The sequence below is a fragment of the Alnus glutinosa genome, chromosome 9 (assembly GCF_958979055.1).
Source record: "Alnus glutinosa chromosome 9, dhAlnGlut1.1, whole genome shotgun sequence".
NCBI lineage: Eukaryota > Viridiplantae > Streptophyta > Magnoliopsida > Fagales > Betulaceae > Alnus > Alnus glutinosa.
This window is the reverse complement of record NC_084894.1, coordinates 8,172,334-8,189,516: the sequence shown is the minus strand read 5'-3', so window position 1 is coordinate 8,189,516 and position 17,183 is coordinate 8,172,334. Positions and strand designations below refer to the sequence as shown.

General features: G+C 36.4%; 1 protein-coding gene across 3 annotated transcripts; it reads left to right on the top strand.

Moving 5' to 3' along the window:
• Positions 1-9,963: 9,963 nt before the first annotated feature.
• LOC133877852 (uncharacterized) lies at positions 9,964-17,183 on the top strand. 3 transcript variants are annotated; one of them, XM_062316290.1, is made up of 4 exons: positions 9,964-10,181; positions 12,364-12,453; positions 14,075-14,193; positions 17,055-17,183. In XM_062316290.1, the coding sequence occupies exons 2-4, from the start codon at positions 12,366-12,368 to the stop codon at positions 17,148-17,150; spliced, it is 303 nt and encodes a 100-aa protein (XP_062172274.1). In that variant the 5' UTR covers positions 9,964-10,181; positions 12,364-12,365; the 3' UTR covers positions 17,151-17,183. The 3 variants fall into 3 exon arrangements, with proteins under 3 accessions (XP_062172274.1, XP_062172272.1, XP_062172273.1); XM_062316288.1 differs by lacking the exon at positions 17,055-17,183 and adding an exon at positions 16,451-16,834; XM_062316289.1 differs by lacking the exons at positions 9,964-10,181; positions 17,055-17,183 and adding exons at positions 10,220-12,180; positions 16,451-16,834.

Here is a 17,183-nt window from a genome sequence, read left to right as displayed (position 1 = left end):
ATGAATAAAAATAAGGCTCCAGGCCCGGATGGGTTTTCTGCAAGGTTCTTTCATAAGGCATGGCCAGTTATTGGGGATGGTGTTGTGAAGGCTGTTATGGAATTCTTTAAGTCTGGTAAACTCCTGAAGGAGGTGAATGCCACGATTATTAGTTTATTACTCTTGTTCCTAAGAAGAGGAATCCGACTTCTATGAGTGAGTACATGCCTATTTCTTGTTGCAATTTGATTTATAAAAGAATTACTAAGATTCTAGCTAATCGGTTGCTCCCGGGGTTGGATGAAGTCATTAGTCTGAATCAAGGTGCTTTCATTCCCAAGAGAATTATTGTTGAAAACATCCTCCTTGCTCAAAAGATGGTGTGTGATTACCATAAGGAAAAAGGCAATCCTCGTTGTACTCTTAAAGTCGACCTTATGAAGGCCTATGACTCGATGAGTTGGGACTTTATCCTCCATTGCCTTATTTGCTTTGGGGCTCCTTCAAAGTTTGTTGGTTGGATCAAAGAGTGTATCTCTAGCCCTAGTTATTCCATTTCACTTAATGGAACTTTGGTTTTTTTTTTTTTTTTTTTTTTTTTTTTTTTTTTTTTTTTTAAGGAAGGAAAGGGTTATGGCAAAGGGACCCTATCTCTCCTTACTTATTTGTTCTAGCCATGGAAGTTCTCTCTCAGTTACTAGCTGAAGTAACTCTAGATCTTTCTAATTTTGGCTTTGATCCTAAATGTCGGGCTTTGTTGATTAACCATTTATGTTTTGCGGATGACTTACTTATCTTTTCTTCTACTAAGATGAACTCCCTTAGTATTATCAAGTTTGTTCTTGCTAAGTTTGAGGACCTTTCGGAGTTAAAGGCCAATTTTGCTAAAAGCTTATTCTTTTGTGTGGGAGTCAATGCAGAAGATAAGAATAAGATGGTGGATTTGTTGCAGATGGCTGAGGGGTCTCTTCCTGTCCAGTATTTGAGAGTTCCCCTTATCACTAAAAGGCTATTGGCAGCTGATTGTGATGTTTGCATTGCTAAAATCACGACTCGAATTGATTCTTGGTTAGTTAGACATTTGTCTTTTGCTGGTTGGCTTCAACTCATTTCCTTTGTGCTAGTCAGTCTTTAAGTTTTTTGGACTAGGATCTTTATTCTTCCCATGAAGGTCATCCAGCTGATTGAGCAGAAGCTTAACAGGTTTTTATGGTGTGGAAATGACACAAAGGCTAAGGCAAAAGTCTCTTGGGATAATGTTTGTGTTCCTAAGAAAGAAGGTGGTTTGGGGATCAAAAGGTTGGAGGTTTGGAATCAGGTAGCCATATTAATTCACATCTGGAATTTGTTTGCCCGAGCAAGGTCTCTTTGGGTTGCTTTCGTGGAAACAAACTGGTTAAAGGGGAGAAGTTTTTGGCAAATCCCCATTCTTAACTCTTGTTCTTGGAGTTGGAAGAAGTTACTTAAGTTGAAAGAGATAGCTAAGAACTTTATTCGGTTCAATGTGGGTGATGGAAGCCGGATCTTCTTGTGGTATGATCAGTGGCATCCACATGGTTGTTTGTTGGATAAGTTTGGTTTCAGGGCAATTTACGATGTAGGCAGTCATGTTGGGGCTCGTGTTTTTTCCATTATTCGTGATGATGATTGGTATTGGCCGTTTGCTCGGTCGGATAGTATAGTCCAACTTTAGAGTAGACTTCCAGAGATTCAACTTGGAGGTGCAAGCTTACCTATATGGAATTCTAAGAAGGGAGTTTACTCATGTGCCAATACTTTGGGATATTTTAAGGGCCAGTTGTTTCCTGGTTTAAAGCTTTCTAGTTCTCAATGGCGATTCATCATCATTCCTTCTTACTTTGGTTGGTGTTTAGGGATGCCCTTGTTACTAAAGCTAAAATGTGTAGTTGGGGCTATGGGAGAGACAATAATATATTAAGTACTTGTTCTTTTAGTTCAATTTTAGCAAGAGAATTTGGAAGACTTTAATGGCTGATTGTTTGATTTTTAATCTAATTGTAGAGTGGGAAGATGTGGCTCATTGGAGTATAGAAGTCCTCAAAGGGAGAAGTTTACAAGTGAGTTTGTGTCGGCTTTGTTTAGCAGCTTCTGCCTACCATATATGGAAGCTAGGGGTGTACAAGCGGGCGGTTTTTAACCGAGAATAACGGGTAACCGCTAATAACTGCCAACAACCGCTAACCGGAAAAATCGAAAAAACGAAAAACAATCGCAACCGAATAACCGAGTACCTGGTTGCAGTTACCGGTTATTGCATTCTAAAAAACCGGTAACCAGTTTTTATTATATATATATATATATATATATATATATATATATATTGTGCTTAAGGTATGACTAGCCTTTTGGGGCATTTAGATAATTGATTAGAAATCATTAGGTCCCTCAAAGTGACTCTGACGGGTGACAAAAAGAACAACACAAAAAGAAGGATAATAGAAGGAAATAAAATCGGTATAAATACATATTCATGTATTTGGTGAGAATCCTTATCCATCTCTGCCAATGGAGTAAAAAGTTTATATATCAATTTCATAAAATATATTTTAATGCAAGGGAATAATAATTGTGGTTCAATTTAATTATTGTGCAATGCAATAAGAGCAGCTATAATAGTGTTTGGATTTTATGGTGCGATATGGGGGCAAGCCCAAGAAAAGAAGTTGGCCGATTGAAGATTGTCCAACTACTAGTAGCAATGAGTCGTCCTCTCCTATAGTCCCTCTTTTGCATAACAGAAGCACTGAAGTGTAGAATTCTTGGAGGAGTGTAAAACTCTATTTTTAAAGCTTGCCTTGTTGTATTTTGTAAGCAGAAACTTGACCCTTACTTGGGTCCCTTGTCCTCTAGTACACTGATTAGGATATTATATTTAAATAAAACATGGAAAGACAAAATAACCGGAACTGAAATTCAGATATTGGATTTTAAAAAAAATTAAAAATATTCAACAATATATGAAAATTGGTTATCTGGTTAATAACTGGTTTAAAGTAACCGGATAACCGGAGGTTAGTAAAAACCACGACTGGTAGATCGGTTGCGGTTGTGGTTATTGAAATAGGAATAACCGGGGACCCCGATTGCGATTGTAGTTATGAGCAAATAACAACAACCGTAACCAGTTGTACACCCCCTAATGGAAGCAACATAATGATTTGTGCCATGGGAACTCTCCTAGGTTTGAAGGAGTTTTGGTGACTCGGATTAGATGGGATGTTTGGTCGAGAATTATGGCTAAAGAAGGCTCTTGAGAAGGCTGCCTACAATTCTAAACTAGTGCATATTTGGAACTTACATTCATTGATGTACGTAATTTGTCTATAGGTCTATTTGTTCTAGTTGATTTTGTATTAGGAGTTTTTGTATCCCTTCTAAGAAAGGTTACTTCCAGTTTTCTTTGGAGTGTTGTACTCTGATTGTGTTTGTTCTATAAAGATTTTATTCATTAAAAAAAAAAAAAATGCAATATCAAATTAAAGATACAATTCTTAACTGTATATAGGGTGCAACTTAGTTTGGGTTGGTTTGGTTCTAAGAAAATCAAGAACTAATTAAATTGACAACAAATTTTATTCCATAAAACTCAACTCAGAATTGCACTATACGTATTAATCACATAAATTTAGTTCCATTGATGCAATTAAGCCTTGTCGGTCTTTAATAAAATTAAAAAAAAAAAAAAGAAAAAAAAAAGAAAAAAAAAAAAAAACCTAATTAGTTCATTACCCCCACCACAATTAAGTAACATCCAATATATATTGTCTAACCTTCCATTATTTATATTATTATCTGGTAGCAATTCTATAACCCTCATAGATTCACAGCAGTGCTCAAGTAGTACGCAATTTCCATAATCATGGATATCATCGCAATGGTTGTGCTTCCAATTAAGTGATTTCGGAAATGTTACTTGTCCTAAATAATGGAATGCTCGTCCAAACCACTCAACTAGATCGGTGTTCGGCTTTCATCACAGTCGAATAGGTGCCCACAACAATCACATAGGCAACCCTCAAAATCATATCATCATGTGATTTACATAAAATTGTAAAGCTATTTCCTTTCTAAGCTACATTATATATATATATATATATATATATATAAAACTTACAACTTGCGTCTCTCTTCGATTTCTGAACAAGACATGCACCATATTTCTTTATGAAAAACCTTTTGATCATGTGTGTTCACAATCTGTAAGAGTAGAAATCCTTAGTAGTTCCGCATGCATGATACATAGACATCCTTGTGTCTAGAGGTGTATATACGGGCGGATACTAACCGCTCGCATCCGATATCTGAACCTAACCGTTATCCGCACATGAGGATGTGGATGCCACTATCCACAAGTGCAGATGCAGATAGCGGTTTTAGGGTATGCGGATGCAGTAAAATTTATGTTTTTTATATTATGAATTTGTAATATTATTTATTTTTTTATTTTTTTAATGTTGGATATTTAATTTATGTTTTTTGATGTTTGTTGGCTTGATTGTTATGCTCATTGAATCATGGATAAAAAAAAACATAATGGTTTTTCTTGTGAGCATTAATTACCATGAATATTTTAAGGTCATATGCGGATAGCGAATAATCACCATACTTAATAACCACAATAAGTACGGGGATGCAGATAGTAAAAAAATGATGCAGATGCGGATATCTTTTAGATATTCGCATTTTGGGGATGGGGTACGAATATTGCAAATAACCGCATGGATATTCACATGTACACCCCTACTTGTGTCTGATCTTTTGAGTTCTAAAATGTTTGTCCTCTCAATATCATATCAATGTTGACGTTTCTTGGAATGCTTCATACAAGGGCCCAAGAGAGCATGATGGTAAGGGTTAAAATGGTTATAACTTAGAAGTTAGGTTTTAAGAGATGGTTTGCAAACTTTAAATAAGCAAAGATTTAAAAAAAAAAAAAAAAAAAAAAAAAAAAAAAAAAAAAAAAAAAAAAAAACTATGAAAGATGGAGAAGAGAGGATAACAGAAAGGGAAAGTTTTCGAGGATATAAATTAGTAGTCGAGTGGTTACCCAATATTTATAGACTTTGAGTATTAACTTGTAAGACTTAAATAACACTACTTTGCAATTCATGATAACTATCTTGTTATGTTAAAGCTAATCTTTTGAATAATTTATAATTTACTTGACTATTAGGTTGTCTTTTCAAGGTTGTAAACTATTAATTGTATTACATAGTCCTTATGTACTAGAGAGCTCGGATGCTGGCTAGCCCTAAAAAAACATGCTATTGAGCCCAAAGCACTCATTTCAAATCCCATGGTTTGATTAACACACCAATCAACCAAGGAAATTGGAGGGGCTACTATAGGGCCTGGATACTGATAGGCCTTGGATCAGAAAGCCCATCTAACCTCTAACAGTATAAAGGATCACAGGCCATTGAGGGTCCCACCCGACCTTAGCGTATGACGGCGATACCCGTGAGTGGAAAAAAGACTTCTTTCGAGCTTTTGAAGTTGCAGAAGCAGTAGCCTAACAGTCCAACGGCCCATAGGCCTAGTTGGCTACCAGGATATGAGTGCACATTCACCAAAGGGATGTCATCAATGAGGCGATTCCCCCCTCAGCCAACTCAACTAACCGATGCCCACACCATGCTACCCATCCTAACATATTGAAGGAGGGAATCTCCACGCCAGGTAAACAAAATTATGGCGGGAGTCCCTCAAACCCTAGGAGGGTGTCAGCCTAGATAAAAAGTCTAGGTGAATCTAGCTCGTAGGTATGCCTAATTAACACAACTTACTTTGCCAAATTTCCCTCTTATTTCATTAGATTGACTTGAGCGTCAGAGTGGTCTCGTAGAATCTACCCCCGACGACCTTTTAACCTCTTTCTTGTTTTATAGATCCTCCTGGCCTCCTCGTGAGTGGTGTACGGTCACTGTATTAATACATACAAAAAATGAAATCCATTTCATAGTAATATTGTCTTTCAGCTTCACTTCTCTTTTGTTCTCCATATAGAAGTGTTCTATGATTCGATCCACTTAAATGTGATTATTTGATGATATCTTATCTCTAATTCATGATTGAGGCCAATTTCTTCCCCATTGTTGGTTCCCTTTGAAAACCAAATATGACTTAATTAAAGCTAAAGCCGCTTGATTTGGCCAAAAGCCACCAACAATATTTGCGTAAAGACATTTAGCCAAAAGATTACATTGGTTATCGTTTAAATCAAGGTTGCCACGTACATCTCTCTCTTTGCTAACCTTTGTTCTCTTCCTCCAACCCGATCTTGTTGTCCCTGCCCATGACCATTTAAGCGATATGAATTTCACTAGTATTGACCCTTATGAAGCAAACTTGAACGAACGAGCTGATGAATTATCTTACCTATGAAACCCCTCCCTCAGGTTTTGGTTTGGGTTCTAGAGGTCATGGCCTAGATAGAACATACGGGCAAGCTTAATGTCTTGGGAATACCTCAACAATCGATTGCATGAGCTGTGTATCCAACGCAACAAACAAAATTCGCACACTGTGCCCATTCAAAGTAAAGGTACAATCATGATATGTCACGTGTTTTGCATGTTGAAATTAATACTTTGACGGGATTTCTTTGGCATAATTGACACCCATCTTCTCTATTTGCTTATGGACTACCAAAATGCAAGTGACACTGCAGTTAACTCACTGAGATTGCCTATGTAAGTAACCCCAAAGATGTATGCGAAAAGCATGATAAGGCTTGGAGAGTCAAAGGCATTGCAGTTAAAGGCTCAGGGTACTAGAGACCTTTCTAGCACTGATTGCAAAATATGTCTTACATACCGATTCTATTGCAGAGCTTCAAAATTGTTGTGATGGAAAAAAATGAGCAATAGTTTATTGTGCAAGTTGTGCCGTGGGATATCTCCCAACCTTATAGCATGTTGATGTTAAAAATTTGTAATTTTATTATGCTTGCATATATTGTAAAAACTCATAATATATAGTTACATGCATGTTTTGGCCGTACTTGTTTGTTACTAATTAATAAAATTACTTTTTATTCCTCAATTAATGGATTGTTGAAGAAACACAACCATTAGTTTAAAGTTTAAACAATTGGTGAAGTATCATGCATTCTTGACCAGCATATTTGTTACATGTTTATATATATATATATATATATATATATATATATTGGATTAGTTGTTGTTCATATAACAACAATAATAAAGATTGTTAGAAAAAATAGCACAACCAAAGGAAATAAATTTGATACTTCTCATGCACCAAACTTGGATATGAGTGTTCCAAGTGTTTGGCTTTTGAATTTTCAGGGTCTTATTCTCCTGGTAGACCACACTACTAGAGCAATACCCGTTATCTTTGTAATCTAAGTGCCTCTCTACTTAAGAAAACCAGAGAGAGAGAGAGAGAGAGAGAGAGAGAGAGAGAGAGAGAGAGAGAGAGAGAGAGAGATTTGATGTATTTGTTCGAGCATATGTTGATAGACAGCATTACTGACACACACACGCCTCATCAAGACATGGCTAATTGGGCGGCCCAATAATGGGTGCCAACATAGAATAGTTACATCTTCAACTCCTACATAGTGGGCATAAATCAACATTAATGCATCTCTTTATATGTTTTTAACTATGTTTATAGGGGAAAATAGATTGTGCAATCACCGAGAACACTTGAAAAAAAAATGGAGCAGTTCTATACCAAATTATCACCAAAAAGATCACCATACCAACATCTCGAAAGTGTCTTATTATTTCTTGACTTATTTAGTCACATTAGATTTTAAGTATCTCTAATCCCTCTCGAGTCCAATATCTCATAGCAATGCTTAACTTCTGTAAAACATGATGTACCCACATTTATGTTGCAACATCTAAGAAGCTACACAACCTGCTAACAGTGAGTATAAACACAATACATATGTGTTACCAAATAATCTTCATTTTACCCTCATGTCAATCATTTTGGGTCTGGTCGCTTTCCCAACAATACCTCTATAGACTGCATCATACATGGTTGTATGCAACATACTAAAATAGTAGATACTAAAACTTCAACCTCGTGACATAAATAAGGTCATTAACAATGACCTATGAGACTCAAACTATGAGGAAGTATGGGCTATTCACTCACCTCCATTGTCGATCAAATAAGTACATGTAATATAAAATACAAGTTAAGGTGGAGTTCTATTTCTAAAAGAGCGTATGTCTAAACTCAATACATTGTACAAATCTTAGTCTAGATGTTGCCTAAGCGCCTAAGATTACTAGCAGCGACTTTCCTAAATGTAGGAAAAACTCTTAAATAACCCATTAAATCAGATTTTTTTGTTGTTTTCTAAACTAAGGAAACACTAAGGGAATCAAAAGTTGTACCCTAAATTTAGAAAAGCAAAAATAGTTTCTTTAAATTTATTTTAATATAAAAAACTATATCTTTCATCTCTCACCCCTTTAACATTTATTTAAAACAATATTTCAATAATTTCTCTTTCCTCCCTTGTTTAAAAATTAAAAAATAATTTAATCATTTTAAGACAATAAAATATACTTCAAATGAATTATATAAATATGTTGATGCATATATTTTATTGTCGAACTGGGCTGACAAGAGAGAAAGCCACTCATGGTTGACGGAAAGTCTTTGATGATTAAGTTAGTAAAGGATCCGAGTGAGAAATGAATAATAGTGATGAAAAGAGTTCTGAATGCCATGCCTATTATTTATTTATTTATATTTTATTTTTAAACATGAATTAAAAAAAAAAAAAAGAAGAAGAATTGAATTAATTCTTTGGATCGGCCACGCATAACAAAATCTCGAGGGTGATCGCACCACCCCTGGAACTCCTTGTGGTAGACCCCAAAGGGTGCTCTAAGGGTGGTGTGATCACCCTCGATGAGCATTGGCCAATCCCAAGGGTTTTGTTTATGGGTGGCCGACCACCCCTTGCAAAATTCATTCAATTTTTTTTTAATTAAAAAAAATAATGTCTATTTCATATACCAAAAGAGCCTAAAAGTTTTTCTTATAAACAAAAATAAATTTCGGAACGAGAATTTTGTAGGAGCAAGATTTTAAACAGAAGGTTTAGAACATGTATAATGAACACTTCAAAATTTCTTTAAATTTAGCTCTAAAAATTTATTTTATTGGTTTAGTTAGTTACTATTTAAAAATATTAAACAATAAACTTTATAAATGTTTATCTATTTTAAATAAATACTATCAATCAAAGCATTTATTATATTCAATTAAAGCCAAACGCTAGAAGCATTTAGTGCAAGAAAATAATATGAAAATTTACAACATTCACTTTTTTGGCTCTTTGAATATAAAGATGGCCACTCACAAATGTTAAAATTATCATTTGATAAAAAACTTGTAAAACAATAGTTTTCGTGAATTTTGTTGCAAATTTAGAAAAAAACCAAATATAAAGAAGAAATGATACAAGAGAAATGCTACACAGGAGTCCTTTGTCCGTCTTTCATTGGCCACTTTCCCACGTGGCGGTCCCATTTTATTAAAAAAAAAAGAAAGGGATTTGATTCCTACACAACACTCCCTCACATGGGAGTGGGTCCCCACACACTGGGCCCCACCCCATGTGAGGGAGTGTTGTGCAGTTGTTGTGGTGATGTTGTAAATCTATCATTTTTCAAAAAGAAAAGAGAAATGGCATTACGTTTAAAACAAAATGAGGAATTCTACATATCATCTCTTTGTCCTCCTTTTGTCCTCCCAAAATTGATGTGGCTCTTAAAATCACCATTGAATTTATGATAGATCATTGTTAGATTTTGATCTAATGGTGATTTTAAGAGCCACATCAATTTTGAGAGGAAAAAGGAGGATAAGGGGATGATATATAGCATTCCTCAAACAAAATTATGGCCTCTATGTTTTCATTTTCCCCCATTTCCCCATTTCGTCTTTCCCCCCCCCCCCCCCCCCCCCCCCCAAATTTTTCGCCTACCACCGTTTTCGCCTCCCCCATTGTACGGCCTTCCCCTTTCTGTCGACGGAGCTCCGGCCACCAAGACCCGAGCGACCGCCACCCATCAGAGCACCGGCTTGAACCCATTTCCCTTTTCGGTCGACGGAGCGCCGGCCACCAAGACCCACCGACCGCCACCCATCGGAGCAACCCCCCTCTCTCTCGCCGTTTTCCTGTTGTAAGTGTTTTGCTTCTCTCTTTTCATGATTTTCACCACCCATCGGAGCACCATATATATTTGTTTGGTGCTAAAGTTCAGTCTTTTCTTAGATTTTTTGAGTGTTGGGTTTTAGTTTAGCCTTTGGATTTTCTAAAGTTTCAAGCTTTAGTTTATGGGTCATTTTCGGATCTGCCGTAAGGCAGATTTAGAACATGGATCTGCCGTAATTTTCATAAAGTTTGCTTCATTTCTCTCTCATTTGAAAGTTTGCTTCATTTCTGTCTCATTTGAAAGTTTGCATGATAAAATGGTAACATGGAAAATATTCTAGAAACCAAATCTAGCTGGGTCAGCTTGGAGAAATGCAACTTCACTTGGTTTCTATGGAAGTTTAAACGTTGTAAATTTGTGGGTAAAAAAAAGGGTATTGAATTCTTTTTTCAAGGATCAAGACTCTGTTCAATGTTGCTGGCATTTTTGTCATTTCCTTGGATAAACCGTGAAGGGGGGTTAGCCAAAATCTATTGTGTATTCTGTTTAGTTCTGGTATATGTTTGCTTTCTTGACATTGAATTGATGTAACTTACAAAGAAAACTTGGTCTTCTTGGTTCATTTTTAGCTTGTCTTGACGTAATTAAAGTTTGAATCTTTGGTTCTGGTTCTTTGTCTCTTTACCCTTTATGGGCTTTGCATGTGAGATGTGCCTGAGCGGTTCTATCCTCAATTGGGTTTCTGGGCTTTTATTGGCTTTCTTTTCAGTTTATTATGTATTAGCTTTCTTGACATTGGATTAAAGTATCAAGTGAAGTCTTTTTGGTTCATTTTCAGCTTGTCGTGGTGGTTCATTTTGGGTTTGCGGTTGCTTGTGTTGTTTTTGGTATATTTTGAATCTAAAATTTGATGGCTTGGTTGTGTTGGACAAGATGATGATGGTAATTTACTTATTAATTCATATATATGTTTAAAGGGGTCATCTGTTATTTGATCATCCAAATTGTGGCATCTGTTAATGAAATGGTGGGACTTTGATGTAAAAATTATTTTCTGTATCTTAGTTTAGTTTTTTCTGAAGTTCACTCAATCAGTTTTTTATTGTCTTCTTTTACCCATTAGGCTAATTATCTATTGATTCCTTTAAACATGAACCATAATAGCTTTTTTGGGACCCATAACCTAACCCAAAAAAATTATCAACCACTAACTATAAAATCCTACATTTGACACAATCAAAACAAGAGCTTTTTCCCATAACAACCAGATCTCTCCCCGTTCTGGATCAAGATAACCACAAGGTCTATAACCCAGAAACCAAACAACACTTACAAAAGAAAATTTCAGTCTCAGAGTGGCACAGAGATAGCTACATTAGTGACCAAAGAATTTAACAAAAAGAAAGAGTTGAGAGTTGAGTAGAGAAAAAAATGCTTACCCAAGACCGTCCTTGGAGCTTGGGCTTTTGGGGTTTGTGGTTTCAGATCTAAGGGGCCTTTGCTCAGTGTTTGTGAGAGACGGAGTCACCAAAGGAGAGAGAGAGAGAGAGAGAGAGAGAGAGTGGTCAGCTTTGGCGCTCCTCGTCGGACCTGGTCGGACATCCGCGGTGCTCGTGGCGATGCTCAGGTCTGTTGGGTTCCAGAGAGAGGTGCTCGGTCTGCTGGGTTCCAGAGAGAGAGAGAGAGAGATGGCAGAGGGAGAGTGTCGGTCAGTGGGTGCCGGTCGGTGGGCGCCGTCGGTCGGTGGAGAGGGGGAGATTTGGGAAATGGGGGGAAATTTTGGAAATGAATGTGAAATGACGGCCACCCGCGTTTTAAACCTTTTAAAAAAAAAGGAAAAAAAATGCCACGTGGGTAAATAGACGCATGAGGGACGGAGGAAGGGCGCATGTATAGCATTTCTCGTGCTGGTTTTATATAGGAGGTCCAAGAAAAAAATAAAAGAAAAAACTTTAAGGGCCAATTGGACTTCTAAACAAGTATTCTCAGTGTGAGAGCTTCAATGGCTTGAATCCAATTCTACCAGGTATATAACCTTTATCAGCTTTTATTTAATTTCATATTTTCTTCTGTCAATGATTCATTTTAGACTCTGTTTGGTTGCTGGGAATTCTTGGGAAAATAGATTTGAAGGCTTGAAGAAAGCTTAGTTTGCGATGAGATTTTTGAATTTTTCTTGTTGCAACCCTAACCCTAAACCCTGTAACAGACATGTCTTCGGAGACTGAAGCCCCATCGGGTCCTCGGAACCGGCGCTTCTCCTGCACCACCTGCTTCGATGCCCTCTGGTTTTGCTACTGTACGCTCTTTCTATTTGCATCTTCGATTTCAATGTCTCATTCCTATTCTGCATCACGATCCAAATTGCATGGTCCAAAGAAAACCATACATATCAAACAATATATTAAAGTAATTAGCTTCTTTTAACCCTGATTCTACCTTGTGCTAGTAATGTAGTAACTCAACTAGTCATTGTTGCCATCAAAGCCCATTATCTTGTTCATATTCCAATAAAAAAATAAATTTCCATGAATCGGCAATTTCGATACCGCTATGATTTGTGATTTTTTGGAATTTGTTGTTATTTTATTTTGGTTATGAGGATGCACTTTTGTAAGTCTTGAAACTATAAGTATTTGGCTCAAGTGGTAAGGGCTTTGGTTTTTGTGGTAGTCTTATGAGGTCTGAGTTTCGAATCCCCTTAGGTATAAACAATTCTTTGGGGCCAGCCCACCGGTGAAGTCAGAGTATTACCCGATCCGTGTGGAGATGGCGTTTTACATGAGTCCGAGATTTACCTGATAAGGGTGGGTACACAAAATAGCCCTGCCTTGGAGGAGTTTCTCGTCATAAAAAAAAAATGTATTGATTAAAAAAGCTGTCTATTAAGAGTCTTAATTCCAGAAGAAAGAGAATTGCTGCACCGTGAGCGTGTTATTATGAAGTATCCTTAAATTTTTCTTTGAATTTGAAACTGAATTTCCTTGAAACTTTCTATAACTAATGATTCTTCTAGCATTTGTGATTTGCTTGTTATTCAGAGAAAAAACCTTTTGGTTTTCTCTCGTGTACTAGAGGTGTTCATTGTCTTTTGGTACAACTTCTTTGTGTCCTTGCGTAATTAACTTATATATAATGGTTGTTGTATGCATAACGTTTAGCTCCACTCACCATTTTCTTAAATCTTCTTTGCTGGAGGCTTTTGCTCATGTTTATGGTTCATACTTCACCTTATTCACGGTCATTTCCCTAGCTTTGTGATGGGTTTGCTTCTGGATAGCCTTCTGTAAGGATTATGACCCTATATTTTATTTTTTTCAAGAAACCTTACCCCACTAAGAAAATTGACCATCTAACATTACTATCTTTAGTTTCTTTAGGATTTTCTTCATGGTACAGCTTCAGCATTCTTGTTTCCTCAATGAGTGCTTTTCATTTTATTAAATCACCACTTATCCTAATTAACACATTTTAACAAATTCCACTAAATTTAAGTTTTCCTGCACTCCTGATTCCCTTCTTTTTCTATATATAATTTGTTTGTAATTCGCTCATATTAAGAGTTCGTGCCACTAGCCTATGCTGTGGGGTTTGGCTCTTTTCTTGGGTAAGGATCTAGTTCTTGCACGATCTATATGCTGCTTGAATCCAACCTGTTTTATTGTTATTTTCTCTTGTGAAGCATGAGTTTACTGTTTCAGAAATATATGTTGTCGTCAATCTTTGTGACCTACTCTCCAACCTTGTTTCAGTTATTCCCAGCTATTTTATATCCTTTACTACCACTTTATTGGGCCATCACACAACACAGACCAAATTTTTTTCAAATCCTTTATTTTCCTTTTCTCCCTACTGGTTTGGTTGTTCCGTTTGCTTATAGCAATGTATTGTCAATGTGACGGGCATTTATATTATGGCAGCACCAGTTCATCAAATGCAGCAGTACTATAGGCTCGGGGCTCTTGATAACTGTTCTGAGAAATGGACTGCTCTTGTTGATTGTTTGAGTCTAAAGACAAAACGGTCTACTGAGGTTCAGGTTTGTTTTTCGAATTTTATTCACTTGTGGATTTTTTTTATTTTTTATTTTATTTTATTGTGCATCACTTTTCCTAGTTAATGCAACATATAACTTCAATATCAAGGTGCTAAATCAAATGCTTCATGGATTAATCTTCACCACTATGTTATTGGTTGCATGTGTTTCGATACACAATGTTTCCCGCTAGATGTCTTCTATTTTCTTCTTAAATATTTCATTGATTTTTAGTTAGTGTTTATACATTTCCTTTCTTGTTCTATGTGTGAGTACTAACTCTCTCCTCTAAGATATGGCTGAAAGTGGCAGCACAGAGAGCCCACCAGGAATTGCATCACGGGTGAAGGAGATTGGCACCTCCCTATCACCCTTACCACAACCCCCGGCTACTTCCCCTCTGCCCCTCCTAAATTAGACACATTTTTCCCAGCATTAGTCTATGATGTTTAAGTGTCATTCTAATGTGGTGACAAATTTAAAATTTTGTAATATGCGTGGATGGCAATAATTGGGGGGTTATAGTATAGTTGTATGATTTGCAGAAAGATTAGCAGTAGTAGAGGGGAAAAACTTAGTTTCCCTTTCACAAATTTTACAGAATTTGATATGAATTTTGAGGAAATTTGGTTATGGTATAGGAGGTAAGAAGTAGTCCATGCATGAAAATGGAAAAATGGGATGGTATTCTAGTATGTGTATATTTTGTATGTTCTACAGATCCTTCAGAAAAAAGAAAGGTAATAAACATTTCTTCTCCTATGTGGAAGGTCAAACAATTTCATACTCCTCTCACATTGATTGAAAGCTTATAAGTTACAGAGATCAATTTTCAAGTTTGTGTGAGAGGCAGGGAGCATTTACACGTTTATTTTGGATAGAACTTTTTTGTTGATGTGGTTTGAATTGGTGGTTAGGTGAATAGAAGTACCGTGTATCACACTTTAGGGTGGCAATTCGTGTTCGTGTTTCGGGTTCAGGTCGTTTCAAGGTATGAGTGTAAGAGTATATAGGTCAAACATAACCCAACCTATTTAATTAAATGGGTCAGACCTCTCCGCTAATTTTGTGTTGGGTTTGTTTCGAGTTTGCGGGTAGTGTAAAAATTGTTAGCCCTAAATGTCACGTGTTGGGTTCAGATTGTGTCGACACGTGGGTATAAAATTATATATGATTGACCCATTTAATTAAACATGTCAGACCCTTCAATCCTAACATGCTAATTTAGTGTTGGGTTCGTGTTAGATTCACAAGTTGTGTTGCAAGCCCTAATTACATCCATATCTCATTCTTGTTTTATTTGGCAAAAGCAAGTAACGCATAGTCCATTGTTGAAAGGGTTTCTTACCTGCACACCTTCCACTTTTTGACCACCCTTTTTGGCAGCTTTCAAAGTCTGCTTTGGTTTGCAGAACATGGGCAACAGTGGAGCAAGTGCCGATAGCATCTATTGTGTTGTACAGTATAATACATGCACTTAGCTAACTTAGTGGTCATTTACGCACTATTAGCCGACTTGCCAAACCGACTTTGTCAGCCACTATGTACTTGGCTTTGGATTTCTTTCTTCTATTCAAAATGGCCTTAGAAAAAAAAAAGAAAAATGAGGAAGGCTTTGGGTTTTTTGGGAACTTAGGTTTTGAGCGTTTTGCATTATCAATGCACTCAATCTTTTTGTTGGTGGAATTTCTCACTGACCATCTTTTGCCTATAGACGTAGGTCTTTGTCCCAAACTATGTATATATTGCATTTTCTGCATATGATTGATTTATTTTCTTTTTATCTTTTCTACTTGTTTGCCACTTAAATCCTTAATTTATCATAAAGACTTCAATTTAAGTTTGGAGGTTTATATTTAGAGACGTGATTAAGTAGCTTACCGCTAGGTGTTTTTGCATGGACAAGTATTCTCAAGTGTCTTGAAGGAAAAAAAGCATGGAATGAAAGATTCTTCATGTGCGGCAGTGTTAATTGGCCAATGGATTCCGAGTGACTAATATACTTGACAGAAGACTGATCAGCTGACTTTGAAAATGGCTTGAGAGAGATTGATAGAGGTTCTATTATAAATATAGTAATTTAATTGAAAGAATGTATATAATACATGGCAAGTATAAAGATTTTGTGATGCCTAAAGACTTTTCATTCCCAATTTGTTTTCCTCTTCTATTTGTCACTTGAGGTGGTGATTATGAATTTAGTTTGGCCTATAAATATCCTTGTATTCATAGGATAACAGGCTAAACACTTTGGATGCAGGAAATTCTAGAAATTCGTGAGAAAGCCAAGCCTCACATCTGGACTTATCGGACCCCAGAAGAAGCTTCATCTCACTGGAAAGAACTATTTGGACATTTAGATGAAATGGACTGACAGAGATGCAACTCCACGAGCACAAAACTTCATTGCTTCTTTTTTTTTTTTTTTTTTTTTTCCTTCAACTATACATTGAACATCTGGTGATTTGGGAACAAAAGAATTTAGACAAAGAATGTGGAGTAAACTCAATTGATTGAATGTGCCAAGAAAGGGAGACTCATTCATTTTTGTAGTTCTTTTTTTTTTTTTTCACTTGTTTCTTTAGAAATGAATTTTGAATTAACAAACAGAAAAGATGAATGGAATAAATAATTTTATGCTTGATGTGCTGTTGTTAGGTTTATACTTCATATACTTACTATTTGTCTTTGTTTTCTTCCCTTTTCAAATCATGTTAAAGAAAATATTCACTTTTCTCAAGAAAAAGAACAGTTTTCTGGTGGATTGTGATATTAGAGAACTTGCTTATGGAAAAGCTGTTTTTCAGAGAGAAACCTATTACATGAAGTGATCTTTTCCTAATCTTCTGCCATTTGACATGCAGAAGAGATGCATATATGTTTGTAATTTACAGCTGTTGCATCGGTGGTTACAGGCAATGCTTGGGATTAGCCGACAGGCAATGCTTGGGATTAGCTGACAGTTAGATGGTGGCGATCATGATCAGGAGCAG

Coding starts and splice junctions, on each gene's coding strand:
- LOC133877852 (XM_062316288.1), top strand. CDS start 12,366: ATGTCTTCGGAGACTGAAGCCCCATCGGGTCCTCGGAACCGGCGCTTC. Junction 12,454..14,074: donor TGCCCTCTGGTTTTGCTACT/GTACGCTCTTTC, acceptor ATATTATGGCAG/CACCAGTTCATCAAATGCAG. Junction 14,194..16,450: donor AACGGTCTACTGAGGTTCAG/GTTTGTTTTTCG, acceptor CTTTGGATGCAG/GAAATTCTAGAAATTCGTGA.